Genomic DNA, 16186 nt, shown 5'->3' with positions numbered 1-16186 from the left:
CAATCTGTCACTCTTAATCGCTAAATCCCATGAAATCTTATACGTCTAGCCTCTTACGTGAATGAGCTAAATAATATTATTTGGTATTTTACGGTAATGTGTTAATCATTTCACACATAAGTCGCTCCTGAGTATAAGTCGCACCCCCGGCCAAACTGAAAAAAACGGCGACTTTTAGTCCGAAAAATACGGTACTTCTTCCCACTACCCTTTTGAGATATGTTTAATTTAATTTAATTTTATTTTATTAATTAAATTGTATTTTCAATTTAATTAATAAAATAAAATAGAATTAAATTAAATCAAACATATCTCAATTTAATTAAATTGTATTTTCTAATTGAATTAATAAACTAAAATATAATTAAATTAAATTAAATTAAACATATCTCAAAAGGGTAATGGTCCAGGGTGTACCCCGCCTTCCGCCCGAATGCAGCTGAGTTAGGCTCCAGGGACCCCAAAAGGGACAAGCGGTAAGAAAATGGATGGATGGAAATTGTAATTTCTTTTTTGTGAAATAATAATATTGCCATTGAGCTCAACATTGTTCACTGGAGATATGTATGTATATTATGTACTACATGTATGATGACATACTCAATAAACAATAACCAATAGCCTAAGAAAGTTAAAAAAAATCACTTGTAGAATTGTTCATGTTCAGACAATTATCATTATTAAAAAATAGTGAAGTTATTCAAATGTATGTGATCATGGCCACATAATGACTTTGAAATTAAACAAATACCGTATTTTTCGGAGTATAAGTCGTTCCGGAGTATAAGTCGCACCGGTCGAAAATGCATAATAAACAAGGAAAAAAACATATATAAGTCGCACTGGAGTATAAGTCGCATTTTTTGGGGAAATTTATTTGATAAAACCCAAAACCAAGAATAGACATTTGAAAGGCCATTTAAAATAAATAAAGAATAGTGAACAACAGGCTGAATAAGTGTACTTTATATGAGGCATAAATAACCAACTGAGAACGTGCCTGGTATGTTAACGTAACATATTATGGTAAGAGTCATTCAAATAACTATAACATATAGAACATGCTATACGTTTACCAAACAATCTGTCACTCTTAATCGCTAAATCCCATGAAATCTTATACGTCTAGTCTCTTATGTGAATGAGCTAAATAATATTATTTGGTATTTTACGGTAATGTGTTAATAACTTCACACATAAGTCGCTGAGTATAAGTCGCACCCATGGCCAAACTATGAAAAAAACTGTGACTTATAGTCCGAAAAATACGGTATGTCATCATACATGTAGTACATAATATACATACATATCTTCAGTGAACAATGTTGTGCTCAATGGCAACATTATTATTTCACAACAAAGAAAATACAATTTCCATCCATCCATTTTCTACCGCTTGTCCCTTTCGGGGTCGCTGGAGCCTAACTCAGCTGCATTCGGGCGGAAGGCGGTGTACACCCTGCACCATTACCCTTTTGAGATATGTTTAATTTAATTTAATTTAATTATATTTTAGTTTATTAAAATATAATAAACTGAGATTAAATTGAGATATGTTTAAATTAATTTAATTATATTTTATTTTATTAATTAAATTAGAAAATACAATTTAAATAAAATAAAATCAAATTAAACATATCTCATAAGGGTAATAGGAAGAATTATACACTTTTTGAATCCCCCCTTTTTTACATACCGTATTTTTTGGACTATAAGTCACAGTTTTTTTCATAGTTTGGCCAGGGGTGCGACTTATACTAGATAGATAGATAGATAGTACTTTATTGATTCCTTCAGGAGAGTTCCCTCAGGAAAATTAAATTCCAGCAGCAGTGTACAGATAGTTGAGATCGAATTTAAAAAGTAAAAAGTAAATAATGGGTGTATAAATGGAAACAAAATAGAAAAATATTACAATAAGAATAAAAATAAAAAGCAACAATGTGAATAAAAATATAACAGTAAAATAAGAATATAACAAGAGAAACTAGACACTAGTGACCATGTTATGAAAAAGTATTGCACTTATGGAGTGACTTACGTGTGAAATTAACACATTACCGTAAAATATCAAATAATATTATTTAGCTCATTCACGTAAGAGATTAGACGTATAAGATTTCATGGGATTTAGCGATTAGGAGTGACAGATTGTTTGGTAAACGTATAGCATGTTCTATATGTTATAGTTATTTGAATGACTCTTACCATAATATGTTACGTTAACATACCAGGCACGTTCTCAGTTGGTTATTTATACCTCATATAACGTACACTTATTCAGCCTGTTGTTCACTATTCTTTATTTATTTTAAATTGCCTTTCAAATGTCTATTCTTGGTGTTGGGTTTTATCAAATAAATTTCCCCCCAAAAATGCGACTTATACTCCAGTGCGACTTATATATGTTTTTTCCCTTCTTTATTATGCATTTTGGGCCGGTGCGACTTATACTCCGGAGCGACTTATACTCCGAAAAATACGGTATACACTTTTTGAATCCCCCCCTTTTTTACATAGTTACTTCAACTAATATCCAGTTTCCTCTGAACCACATTTTATCAACATTCATCTGAACCACACAACTTAATTTGCCCAAAACAATGTGCTTACAATTCTCAATATATCATCATAAGTAAGTCATATAAGTCATTCATACTCACATTCAAAATAAGCCTCACTATACCGAACCAAAATATTAGATTTGTACAATTTCTTAAAAAACTCAATGTTTGAACAGTGTTTGAGCTCATCTCTCAGGCTGTTCCATATTTTCACCGCACAGACTGAGACACAAAAACTTCTCCTTGTGCTAAAGTGCTAAAGCCTGTTTATATTTTGCCGTTCCTCTGAGGTTATACCCCACATCCCTTTCTATGAATACACTTTGAATATTTGCAGGCAATGGATAACTTCTTGCTTTAAACATGATAAGCCCTGTCAAATGTTCTACTAAATATGCTTCTTAAGTTTAGTCTTCCAATGACACAATGCCGCCGTGACACCAGGTTACCTTTGTGATTTCAGGTGAAAAGAAGAAAACCAAAGCTGTTGACAATGAGCTAAATCCCATATGGAATGAAGTGAGTGCAGTTGTGTGACAGTTCGCAGTGTGTGACATAAGCATTGATGCACTGTGAAAGATGTGCATGGTCATTAAACCAGGGCATCTTTTTTAAAGTCATTCTTTTTTGATTGTACAGGTGCTGGAATTTGATCTTAAGGGCTCAGCCTTGGATGCGTCTTCATTCATCGACGTGGTTGTGAAAGACTATGAGACAATCGGCAAACACAAGTATGTGACTGGCAAGTTGTTACAAGGATAAATAGATTACAAAAAAAAAAGAGGAAATCTGCTATCGTGTTGGGCATTGGATAATTTTCTGTAGAACCAATACAACAGAACTGAAAGTAAACGTGAAACATGACCTCCATGGACTCTTGCTATTGTTATTAAAGACATACTAATACACTGAAGCTACCTTGTTAATCTGATTGGTTGTGTTTCAACGTGGCTCGGTTAGTAAAACGGCCATGCCGAGGGTTCCAGGTTCGATCCTAGTCACTGCCGTTGTGTCCTTGGGACAAGATACATTACCCACCTTCTCTGAATGCCACCCACACTGGTGTAAATGTAACTTAGATAATGGGTTTCACTTTGTAAAGCACTTTGAGTCACTAAAAGTAGTATAATTCACTTCACTTCACAACATTGTCTTCAGGGCCAAAACCTTAAAATTAGACTAAGCTTAGCAACCATTAGCGCAGAGCTATTCAACTAGCTATATACAGTCGTAGTCAAAAGTTTACATAAAGTTTACATACACTTGTAAAGAACATAATTGTGAGGGTTTCCCTCTTGTGGGTTCTCCTGACCATGATACCACTTCTCGGAAGCCCGGGAGTATGGGTTGAACAATCTTTTATTCTGTATGCACACGCCAGGACAGCACTCTGCTCCACAACTTTTCAGTATGTTCATGTCCAGCGCGCGTTTGCTCAGAACTCCCACTCCCAACCACGGTGTCTCGGCCCGGCTGCTTCTAAAAAGCATGACAGGTGATTGGATGATCAACCCCAGCTGGGTAATCCAATCACCTGCCAGCTGTGCTTCAAGGCTGGTCCTTACACACCCCGCTCCGTGGCAGGCCCGGAGACCACGCCCCCCTCCACAATAATGTTCTGACATCACATGGACAAAGATAAGACCTTCTGGAGGAAAATTCTGTAGTCAGATGAAACAAAAATTGAGCTGTTTGGCCACAATACCCAGCATTATGTTTGGAGGAGAAAACGTGAAGCCTTTAATCCCAGGAACACAAATCCTACCGTCAAGCATGGTGGTGGTAGTATTTTGCTTTGGGCCTGTTTTGCTGCCACTGGTGCTTTAAGGAGAGCAAATGGGACAATGAAAAAGGAGGATTACCTCCAAATTCTTCAAGACATCCTAAAATCATCAGCCCGGAGGTTGGGTCTTTGGCGCAGTTGGGTGTTCCAACAGGACAGTGACCCCAAACACATGTCAAAAGTGGTAAAGGAATAGCTAAATCAGGCTAGAATTAATCTTTTAGAATTCACAAAGTTCTGACTTAAACGTGTGGACAATGCTGAAGAAACAAGTCCATGTCAGAAAACCAAAAGCGGCTTATTGCAGTGAAACTTGCCAAGGGACATGTAACCAAATATTAACATTGCTGTATGTATACGTTTGACCTAGCAGATTTGGTCACATTTTCAGTAGACCCATAATAAATTCTTAAAAGAACCAAATTACATGAATGTTTTTTGTGACAAACAAGTATGTGCTCTAATCACTCTATCACAAAAAAAAATAAGAGTTGTAGAAATTATTGTAAATTCAAGACAGCCATGACGTTATGTTCTTTACAAGTGTATGTAAACTTTTGACCACGACTTTAACTGAAGCGTTCTTCAAGGCACCCCTTTTAAGTCCTCTCCTTTTTAGTAGTTATACATTTTTTTCGTAAGGTTGCTTGTTTACTTCAGATGCAGTCAGTAGTGATTTCTTCAACTTCTTTCGTTATAGTTTATTTAGTTATATTATTTAGTGTTCCTCAAAGCTCCATCTTAGGGAGGGATGTGTATCGAGTACCACTATCATTTGGTACCGGTTCCTATTTGGGTCGGTCCAGGAGGACTGTTGAGATTCTGGACAAATGATAAGGCTATCTGTATTTTTTTTTATCAAGCTGACCGTCATAATTATGACCCGCTGTCACATTCACGTCAGCTGCTGCTGCTACGCATTTAGAATCAGCTTGGAATAATCACAAATAAGGAAGCAACACCACGCAAGAGTTTGTGACACAATATTTTCTCTTCAAAAGTCCCTCAATGTCACACACGCTAATAAGAGTTTGTGTCAGTTTGAAGAGAATGTGTTGATCAACCATACTCTTAATGATCCAGTAATCTACCAACCAATATTAATCCACTCAAAAATTGTAGTAATATAATAATCCATAAAGTTGCTTCGACGTGATAAAGCGTCCACTGACAGGTCTTTCTTAGTCACCTCCTGACGTCACTCTATCGCGTAACGTTTGAATGGCATCAAAACACAACAAAAAATTGGACAATCAAGCATTACTCTTGTTTAATGAGTATTTTACCCACTCCACAGACGCATACATCAGTTGAGTTGTGAATTAGGTACACCTGCATTCTGCAGGTGTACCTAATGTTGTGGCCCTGCAGTCATTCACAACTCCTCCAACACGAACATTATTGTTTTTGCATTTTTTGGCTTCTTATGAAATAACTTTTTTAAATAGATTCAATCTTGCACGTGGAAAGTTTAAGTATGGGCTTTAGTTGATATAACACTCCCGTCAGGGGTTGCCGTGCATTCTACGGCGGGGGTGCAGGAGGCGAGCCTCAGCCAATGCGTCTTTTGCAGCCGTTTTATGATCGCTCAGCACAAGAAATACGTTACACACATACAGTTGTTGACAAAATACACTGTACATTATATACCTCAGCTAACTAAACTATGGACATGTATAATATAGTTCATATAGCAATACGGTCTCACTGCACAGCAGACCAGCAGTTAGCCGAGTCCGTCCATGTTGAGGCACTGAGTGACGTGCCTCGACTGGCTGCTGTTCACCGCACCGTCTCTTCTCAGTATTTGAACGGCAAATGTGAAAATTCAGCGATTTTGAATACAAATTACCTAAAACTGGTGAAGTTAAATGGAAAATAACTTTATAGTATAATCACTGGATACATTTAACAATTTAATATATTTTTTTTTTCTTTTTACATTTTTTTTCTTTCCATGATGGCAGGTGAGGCGGGGCCTCACCTGCCTCTAGTGACTGCACGTCACTGCCTACCATTGATCTCTGACTAATTTCACTTGAGTAAACCTTGTGGTATCAGCCAACACTACAATATCGGTATTGTATTGGAAGTGAAAATGTTTTATCGAAACACCCGTACTTGTCGGTTTGATTGACTCAAGAGTGCTAAGTAACTGTAACTGCTTAGTAAAGGTATCATTTTACATCATGTTTAATATAATATATCTTGGAACAGGCCTGTGCTCTGCACATGAATGCCATACACAAATATCATTTCCAGCTAAGTGTAATTGTAATGAATAGAAACACACTGATGGATCTGTGTGATCTTGGCAAGATCACGCATTGCACCATACACTGCACACACTTGTTTAAGACTTAAAAAGCAGGTGTTGATAAAAAAAAAAAAACGTCCCTGCTGTGAGATGTTGCATGATGTTGGTGGTGTACAACCTGCTAATGAAAATGGTAATAAAACATTTATATTTTCACATCTTTCGTTACACAAACAGTACAGATAAGAGTACCGATGAATGCTGGTATCGATATTGGTATCGGTTAGAGATGTCCGATAATGGCTTTTTTTGCCGATATCCGACATTCCGATATTGTCCAACTCTTAATTACCGATTCCGATACCAACCGTATATATCGATATATATACAGTCGTGGATTTAACACATTATATGCCTAATTTTCTTGTGATGCCCCGCTGGATGCATTAAACAATGTAACAAGGTTTTCCAAAATAAGAGAACAACTTCAACTCCAGTTATGGAAAAAAATGCCAACATGGCACTGCCATATTTATTATTGAAGTCACAAAGTGTATTACTTTTTTTTAACATGCCTTAAAACAGCATCTTGGAATTTGGGACATGCTCTCTCTGAGATAATCCTGATACCCACTACAACTAAGGGAAGTACTATACTTTGACTTTCACAAAGTGCATTATTTTTTTATTTTTTTTAAACATGCCTCAAAACAACAGCTACAAAAACAATGGAGGCACACAGCTTCAGTCCAGAGTATACTAGAGTAATAAAGTAAACAATAACATAGTCCTCATTTAGTGCAAGACTGCCTGGCATACTGTATAACAGGGAATTATAAACTGGGCTCACATCCATCTTCCGCTTGTATTCATCGTGTTTCTCCTTATGAGAGGTGGGAGATCAAATTGCTCGTATTAAAGGAAGACGTCTTGGTTCCTCCTCGCATAACCAACTTTTTGCAGTCATTGCAAATTGCCAGTTTTTTATCCGTCAGAGACATTTTAAAATAATCCCAAACCATAGACATGGTGTCGTTAGTCGGTCACCGAGCGAGCTCGCTTGTTATCCACGGCTACAGCACCGGCAACAACACACTCTTGTTGTTGTTATGCTGCGCTCGCGGCAGTTTGATGAGGTCATCAAGCGTCGCCAGTAAACCTCTCATGTTGCAGTCATGCTGCAACTCCTGTGTTGTGTGTGGGAGAGGGGCATGGGGAGGGGCTGCTGACTGGGAGACGCAATTGCTCTGTACTGCTCCCTACGTCCGTGTTTTACCGGATATGTACCGCTCCGTACAGCGGCGTTTTAAAAAGTCATTCATTTCACTTTTTGAAACCGATACCGATAATTTCCGATATTACATTTTAAGCATTTATCACACATCTCTAGTATCGGTATTGATAAAATCTTAACAAGTACACTCTCTTTTTCATCATTTGGGCTATTCAACTGGTGGCCCGCGAGTTCAGTTAAGACGACTTGTGAGAGACTCACATTTTAGCAGCAGATTCTTAAAAAACACTAGTGCCGTCATAGAGATGATCTCTGATTAGCTTCCTTGCAGAAGGTCTTTAAAAACCGCAGAACTCTGACAAAATAAATAGAACTAAATCAAATGTCTACTGTAGACCAGTGGTTCTCAACCTTTTTTCAGTGATATACCCCCTGTGAACATTTTTTTAATTCAAGTACCCCCTAATCAGAGCAAAGCGTTTTTTGGTTGAAAAAAAGAGATAAAGAAGTAAAATACAGCACTATGTCATCAGTTTCTGATTTATTAAATTGTATAACAGTGCAAAATATTGCTCATTTGTAGTGGTCTTTCTTGAACTATTTGGAAAAAAAGATATAAAAATAACTAAAAACATGTTGAAAAATAAACAAGTGATTCAATTATAAATAAAGATTTCTACACATAGAAGTAATCATCAACTTAAAGTGCCCTCTTTGGGGATTGTAATAGAGATCCCTCTGGATTCATGAACTTAATTCTAAACATTTCTTCACAAAAAAAGAAATCTTTAACATCAATATTTATGGAACATGTCCACAAAAAATCTAGCTGTCAACACTGAATATTGCATTGTTGCATTTCTTTTCACAGTTCTTTTTGACAGACGTTTTAGTGAGAAACCTGAGCTTGTGCTTCACTGAGTTTATGAACTTACATTTATATTTTGTTGAAGTATTATTCAATAAATATATTTATAAAGGATTTTTGAATTGTTGCTATTTTTAGAATAGTTAAAAAAATCTCACGTACCCCTTGGCATACCTTCAAGTACCCCCAGGGGTACGTGTACCCCCATTTGAGAACCACTGCTGTAGAGGACATTGGTTCCCCATAATATACAAAATTAGACTAATAGTAAAGAGAGAAGTCTGCGCCCCCCGCCGTCCTTAGATTTCTGGAAATGTGGCCCCCAAAGCAATTTAGTTGAATATCCATGCATTAGAGCAAACAAGCATAGTAGGGTTGTACGGTATTAGTATAGTACCGCGATACTAATGAATCATATTCGGTACTATAACGCCTCTAAAAAGTAATGATCTCCCACCCCCCGCTCTCCTGTCGTCACGTTGTGTCATTGCTGGTTTACGAGCAGAGGAGCATGTTCGACAGCGCACACTTACGGAGTACTTACAAGCAGACACAAGTGTGTAGACAGAAAAGGGAGAATGGACGCATATTGGCTTAAAAGCTATAAACGATAAAGGTGAAGCTATAACACTGAAACACCCTCAGGTAGAGGTCGATAAGACATGGCTAGCTAGCTAGCGGCTAAAGTCCGTCCGCAGTCTGCAGTATTTTAGCTACTTCTAAATCACTAATCCTCTCCTCCATGGCGACAAATACAGTAAATTTCTTACAAGTATCATCCCTGCAGGACGAGGAATAGCTAAACATGTTTCACTACACACCGTAGCTCACCCGAGTCACAATGTAAACAAACGCTATGTGTGGATCTACACCTAACATCCACTGTAATGATACCAAGTACAGGAGCGTATCTAGTCGATACTACTATGATTACATCAATATTTTTTAGCATCACGAAATCTTCTTTAGTTTTTCTAAAATTTGTATTATGTTTATAAACTCAGGAAATATGTCCCTGGACACATGAGGACTTTGAATATGACCAATGTATGATCCTGTAACTACTTGGTATCGGATTGATACCTAAATTTGTGGTATCATTCAAAACTAATGTAAAGTATCCAAACAACAGAAGAATAAGTGATTATTATATTTTAACAGAAGTGTAGATAGAACATGTTAAAAGAGAAAGTAAGCAGATATTAACAGTAAATGAACAAGTAGTGGAAAAGGGTGGAGTGCCATCTCTGGGTTGGGGAGGAGACCCTGCCCCAAGTGGAGGAGTTCAAGTACCTCGGGGTCTTGTTCACGAGTGAGGGAAGAGTGGATCGTGAGATCGACAGGCGGATCGGTGCGGCGTCTTCAGTAATGCGGACGCTGTATCGATCCGTTGTGGTGAAGAAGGAGCTGAGCCGGAAGGCAAAGCTCTCAATTTACCGGTCGATCTACGTTCCCATCCTCACCTATGGTCATGAGCTTTGGGTTATGACCGAAAGGACAAGATCACGGGTACAAGCGGCCGAAATGAGTTTCCTCCGCCGGGTGGCGGGGCTCTCCCTTAGAGATAGGGTGAGAAGCTCTGCCATCCGGGGGGAGCTCAAAGTAAAGCCGCTGCTCCTCCACATCGAGAGGAGCCAGATGAGGTGGTTCGGGCATCTGGTCAGGATGCCACCCGAACGCCTCCCTAGGGAGGTGTTTAGGGCACGTCCGACCGGTAGGAGGCCGCGGGGAAGACCCAGGACACGTTGGGAAGACTATGTCTCCCGGCTGGCCTGGGAACGCCTCGGGGTCCCACAGGAAGAGCTGGACGAAGTGGCTGGGGAGAAGGAAGTCTGGGCTTCCCTGCTTAGGCTGCTGCCCCCGCGACCCGACCTCGGATAAGCGGAAGAAGATGGATGGATGGATGGATGTTTTTCAACTTGTCCTTAATAATTCTGACAAAATAATAGAATGATAAATGACACAATATGTTACTGCATACGTCAGCAGACTAAATTAGGAGCCTTTGTTTGCTTACTTGCTACTAAAAGACAAGTTGTCTTGTATGTTCATTATTTTATTTAAGGAGAAACTTGCAATAATAAACATATGTTTAATGTACCATAAGATTTTTTGTTAAAATAAAGCCAATAATGCAATTTTTTGTGGTCCCCTTTATTTAGAAAAGTATCGAAAAGTACCGAAAAGTATCAAATTACATTTTGGTACCGGTACGGTACCAAAATATTGGTATCGGGACAACACTAAAGCATAGTAAATTCACCTGGAAAAAATGTTGATAGGGGTCAATTTACTGTTTTTTTCTAAACCAGTGAGCACATTGTAGTTAAGTTGAGACTTGTACTTCTTCAACAAGAAGTATTGTCATCCTCATGGCTGCGCTCAAAAGGAATGCTGCCTTAAAAGGAGAGAATCACTGCTCTTTTTTAAACTTCCCTTTACAGGATGGGGGATGCACCACTCGCTGCAATGACGGGTTAGTGCAGTGTATACAGGGCAGGATAAATCAATCGCAGTGACCCATTGTTGGTCGAGAAAAGAGTTTAGGTGTTCTCTGTCGCAAGCCACGCACACATTTAAATATTTTTCCATGACCCCTGCCTGCTTTAGACGCATGAGGGAGGGTTGAGCAAGAGTGCCTGCCCTGGCTTGTAACTGCTACAGCTGTGGTAGAGATAAAGTCTGCATTGCAGAATTGATACCATTTTAGGGAGAATATGAAATATGTGATGCTGAGTTGAGGAAAAATAATCTGACCCGAAGCGCCTTAATTGTAGTACAGTTAAGCTAAGCCATGTGGAATCTATTTTTAACTCTTAATGTGTTGTTCTTTTAGGAAAAACTGATATTGGCCCAGTTTTCCAATGCTTCAGAGTGCACTGTATGTCTTTATAACCATGCTTGACTGTAGGCAAGACACAATTATCTTGTATTGCCAGTAGGGTTGCACAATATACACAAGTTACAATATAAAGTATATACAGTCACGATCAAAAGGTTACATACACTTTTAAAAACATCATATCATGGCCGTCTTGAGTTTCCAATAATTTCTACAACTCTTATTTTTTCATGAAATTTGGTTATTTTATGAATTTATTATGGGTCTACTGAAAATGTGACCAAATCTGCTGGGTCAAAAGTATGCATACAGCAATGTTACATGTCCTTTGGCAAGTTTCACTGCAATAAGGCACTTTTGGTAGCCATCCACAAGCTTCTGGTTGACCACCCCTCTTGACAAAATTGGTGCAGTTCAGCTACATTTGTTGGTTTTCTGACATGGACTTATTTCTTCAGCATTGTCCACACGTTTAAGTCAGGACTTTGGGAAGGCCATTCTAAAACCTTAATTCTAGCCTGATTTAGCCATTCCTTTACCACTTTTGACGTGTGTTTGGGGTCATTGTCCTGTTGGAACACCCAACTGCGCCCAAGACCCAACCTCCGGGCTGATGATTTTAGGTTGTCCTGAAGAATTTGGAGGTAATCCTCCTTTTTCATTGTCCCATTTAAAGCACCAGTTCCATTGGCAGCAAAACAGGCCCAGAGCATAATGCTACCACCACCATGCTTGACGGTAGGTATGGTGTTCCTGGGATTGAAGGCCTCACCTTTTCTCCTCCAACCATATTGCTGGGTATTGTGGCCAAACAGCTCCATTTTTGTTTCATCTGACATTTTCAGTCGACCCATAATAAATTCATAAAAGAACCAAACTTCATGAATGTTTTTTGAGACCAACAAGTATGTGCTCCAATCACTCTATCACAAAAAAACAAGAGTTGTAGCAAGTATTGGAAACTCAAGACAGCCATGACATTATGTTCTTTACAATTGTATGTAAACTTTTGAACTGTACCTTTGGCCGGCGATAGAGCTTTTTAATGCTACCGTTATATTGTGATAACGCATGTTGATGACAAAATCTAGCTGTCAATTTGACAGTGACAAGCGAACAAACTCGTCCTCAATGCAAAGTAGCGTCCTCGCTAGCGACTAACGTCCTTCCACAATGCAAAGCCACTTCTAAGTCAGCAATTCTCGCCCTCCATGGCGGCAAATAAACTATGTTTCGTACAAGTATCACTTATCACTGTAGGACGAAGAATAGCTAAACATACTACACAATTACCATGAATTGATTCACGTGGACCCCGACTTAAACAAGTTGAAAAACGTATTTGGTTGTTACCATTTAGGGGTCAATTGTACGGAATATGTACTGTACTGTGCAATCTACTGATAAAAGTTTCAATCAATCAATCAAACAACGCATCATAGGAGGATATGCTAACTGCTAAGCTCGAACTCTTGAATGCAAACAGAGGTGGGTGGATCGATACCAACCCTCCCGATTTTTCCGGGAGACTCCCGAATTTCAGTGCCCCTCCCGAAAATCTCCCGGGGCAACCATTCTCCCTAATTTCTCCCGATTTTCACCCGGACAACAATATTGAGGGCGTGCCGTGATGGCACTGCCTTTAGCGTCCTCTACAACCTGTCGTTGAGTCCGCTTTTTCTCCATACAAACAGCGTGCCGGCCCAGTATCATGTTGTATGCGGCTTCTGCAGACACACGCAAGTGACTGCAAGACATACTTGATCAACAGCCATACAGGTCACATTGACGGTGGCCGTATAAACAACTCTAACACTGTTGCAAATATGCGCCACACTGTGAACCCACACCAAACAAGAATGACAAACACATTTCGAGAGAACATCCGCACCGTAACACAACATAAACACAACAGAACAAATACCCAGAATCCCTTGCAGCCCTAACTCTTCCGGGCTAGAATATACACACCAGCTACCACCAAACCAGGCCCAGTCTCATGTTGTATGCGGCTTCTGCAGACACACGCAAGTGACTGCAAGACATACTTGATCAACAGCCATACAGGTCACATTGAGGGTGGCCGTATAAACAACTTTAACATTGTTACAAATATGCGCCACACTGTGAACCCACACCAAACAAGAATGACAAACACATTTCGGGAGAACATCCGCACCGTAACACAACAGAACAAATACCTAGAATCTCTTGCAGCCCTAACTCTTTCGGGCTACAATATACACCCCCGCTACCACTAAACCCCGCCCACCCCCAACCCCGCCCACCTCAACCCCGTTCCCCCACACCTCAACACCCCCCCCCCCCCCCCCCATCTCCCGAATTTGGAGGTCTCAAGGTTGCCAAGTATGATCGATAGATATATCGATAGTAACAATGTCAAGTATAGCATCAGTATATGATCAATACTACTGTAGTTAGATTGATATTTTTTTAAGAAAAAAAATCAGAGACAAAAACTCAGAAAAATACTGTAGGTCCTTGGACACATGAGGACTTTAAAAGAATTACCAAAGGAATGAAATCCAAGCCAAAAGTAATTCAAATATTTAGGCTCCAACGACCCCCCCACCACCCCAAAAGGGACAAAGGGTAGAAAATGGATGGATGGATGGAGAGTTTATATTGTTAAATTGCCATCCTGTGTTGTTATTTGATTACAGTTGTGCTCAAACATTTAATCATTCAATGATCTTGAAAATCTTAAGTATCAGTACCAGCATTGGTATGAACAATACTGCCCCTTTGAACACTTGGTATTGCATGAATACACAAATTTGTACTATCGCCCGAAACTAATGTAAAGTGTCCAAACAACAGAAGAATAGAGTAAGCGCTTGTTACAATTAAACACAAATGTACATAGAACCGTGTTATAGCATGAAAGTAAGCAGATGTTAACGTAAATTAACAACTAGATTATTAATAGTTATAAAGAAAAGAACCCGACTGCAGCTGGGATAGGCTCCAGCACCCCCCGCAACACCAAAGGGGACAAGCGGTAGAAAATGGATGGATGGAATACCGGTAATAATAATGACACAATATGTTACCACATACATCAGCAACCAAATCAGGAGTCTTTGTAACCTGTTTTGAAATGGTTCCATTATTGTTTACATACCAAATAATGTATCGTGATATATATTGTAATCGCAGGAGGCTGCAATATCTGTCGCCCATCCCTAGTTGCCAACTATTTAGACTATAATGTCTGTGTTTTTAGTTGATAGTACATCTGTACTGCTATACAAGCTGTACACTGACTACTCTTAAGACACTTCTTAAAACCCATTTTTACTCACTGGCTTTTAACCCAACATGAGACCTTGAACTGTTTGAACTGTTTTTAACTTTTTAACTGCTTTTTATCTAACAAATTTGCTCTTAAGATAATTTGTATTTGCTTTTTCTATGTGCCTCTGTTTTAAATGTTATTTTTTAGTCTGTCCTTTGCCTGTATTTCTTTGTGGTGTACAGCCCTTTGTTCTTCAACTGTGGTTGTTTTTAAAGGACTTTATAAATACAGTTGGTATGGTATAGTATGGTATGGTATGGTACTCTGAAGTATATCCATGTTTCATTTCTATATTGTCTCTTGAGACGATATACTGAGAGGGGAGGTATATACTCACCTTTGTTCAATAAAGGGTATGTCATCTTAAGGGGAATATATTGCCGTTTGTGAAGCTGATCTTAGTAGCTGATTTGGTGCCATCTTCAAGCATTGAAACAGTGTAATATGAGCAGGCAAAAACATCTTACAGATAGACAGACAATAATAGACCAGTTGCTGAATTTATCATCAGGCTGTATTTGCTTTTACAGTAGGGTGGCCACAGGTATTTATTAGCTCCACTGAGAGTACCATGCAGGCATTTATTTAACAGGAAGCCTTTGTTTATTCAAATGTTAGGGTGTAGTTAGAGTTAGACATGCTAGTGTTCCTTCTTCAGAGATTTCTTACTTCTGGGTTTCAGTGCAAATAGTCTTTCAGGTCAGTGTATCTTTTAGCCATTGGATTTTCCTTTTATGAATGGGAAATTAAAAACAAAAAATTATTGTAATTTCTTTTTGAAATACAAAAAATTGAATTGGAAAATGAAGAGTGGTTGTGAGGTGGTCGTTATTGTCGAAGAGCAATAAATAGATCTTAAAAAATGATTTTATTTTCATTTTATAATCCATACACCAAAATTAAAATCATAAGTCAGTAGAAACGGAAAAAAAAAAAAACAGACCAAAAACAGATGTTTTTTCATATTCTGACACTGGAACCGGAAGTTGCTATTTATAGATACATTTGCGAACATTGGTCCGTTTACCTAATGCAAATAAAAAAACAAACGTTGGGCTATTTTTTCTGATTTAATTTCTGAAACAAAAGTTGGACAACTATTTAATGACACTTTTTTTAAAACGACATTAGGACTCCTGGTGAACAAAGGTGTTACCGTTATGCTAAAAACATGCTAATCGCGAAGGAAAAGCTAAAATACTGCTTCAGGTTCAATTTGTCATCACATCGATAAGCACGCATTTTTGCATTTTGGATAAATACAAATTGGATTTTTGTATTTATTTGGAAAAATAAAAATCCATAAAAGGAAAACAACA

The 16186-nt window shown here is 38.5% G+C and overlaps 1 protein-coding gene across 2 annotated transcripts in view; it reads left to right on the top strand.

Annotated features, from left to right (window-relative positions):
- myofl (myoferlin like) overlaps positions 1 to 16186 on the top strand; it is a 96299-nt gene that overhangs the window by 911 nt on the left and 79202 nt on the right. For both annotated transcript variants that reach the window (XM_061939198.2, XM_061939280.2), the window contains exons 2-3: positions 3028 to 3083; positions 3204 to 3295. In XM_061939198.2, the coding sequence (XP_061795182.1) occupies positions 3028 to 3083; positions 3204 to 3295 (148 nt within the window). The remainder of the gene's footprint in view (positions 1 to 3027; positions 3084 to 3203; positions 3296 to 16186) is intronic.

Source organism: Nerophis lumbriciformis, linkage group LG02 (genome assembly GCF_033978685.3).
Source record: "Nerophis lumbriciformis linkage group LG02, RoL_Nlum_v2.1, whole genome shotgun sequence".
NCBI classification, from domain to species: domain Eukaryota; kingdom Metazoa; phylum Chordata; class Actinopteri; order Syngnathiformes; family Syngnathidae; genus Nerophis; species Nerophis lumbriciformis.
Note: the sequence above shows the minus strand (reverse complement) of the source record. Positions and strands in the feature narration are given on the sequence as shown.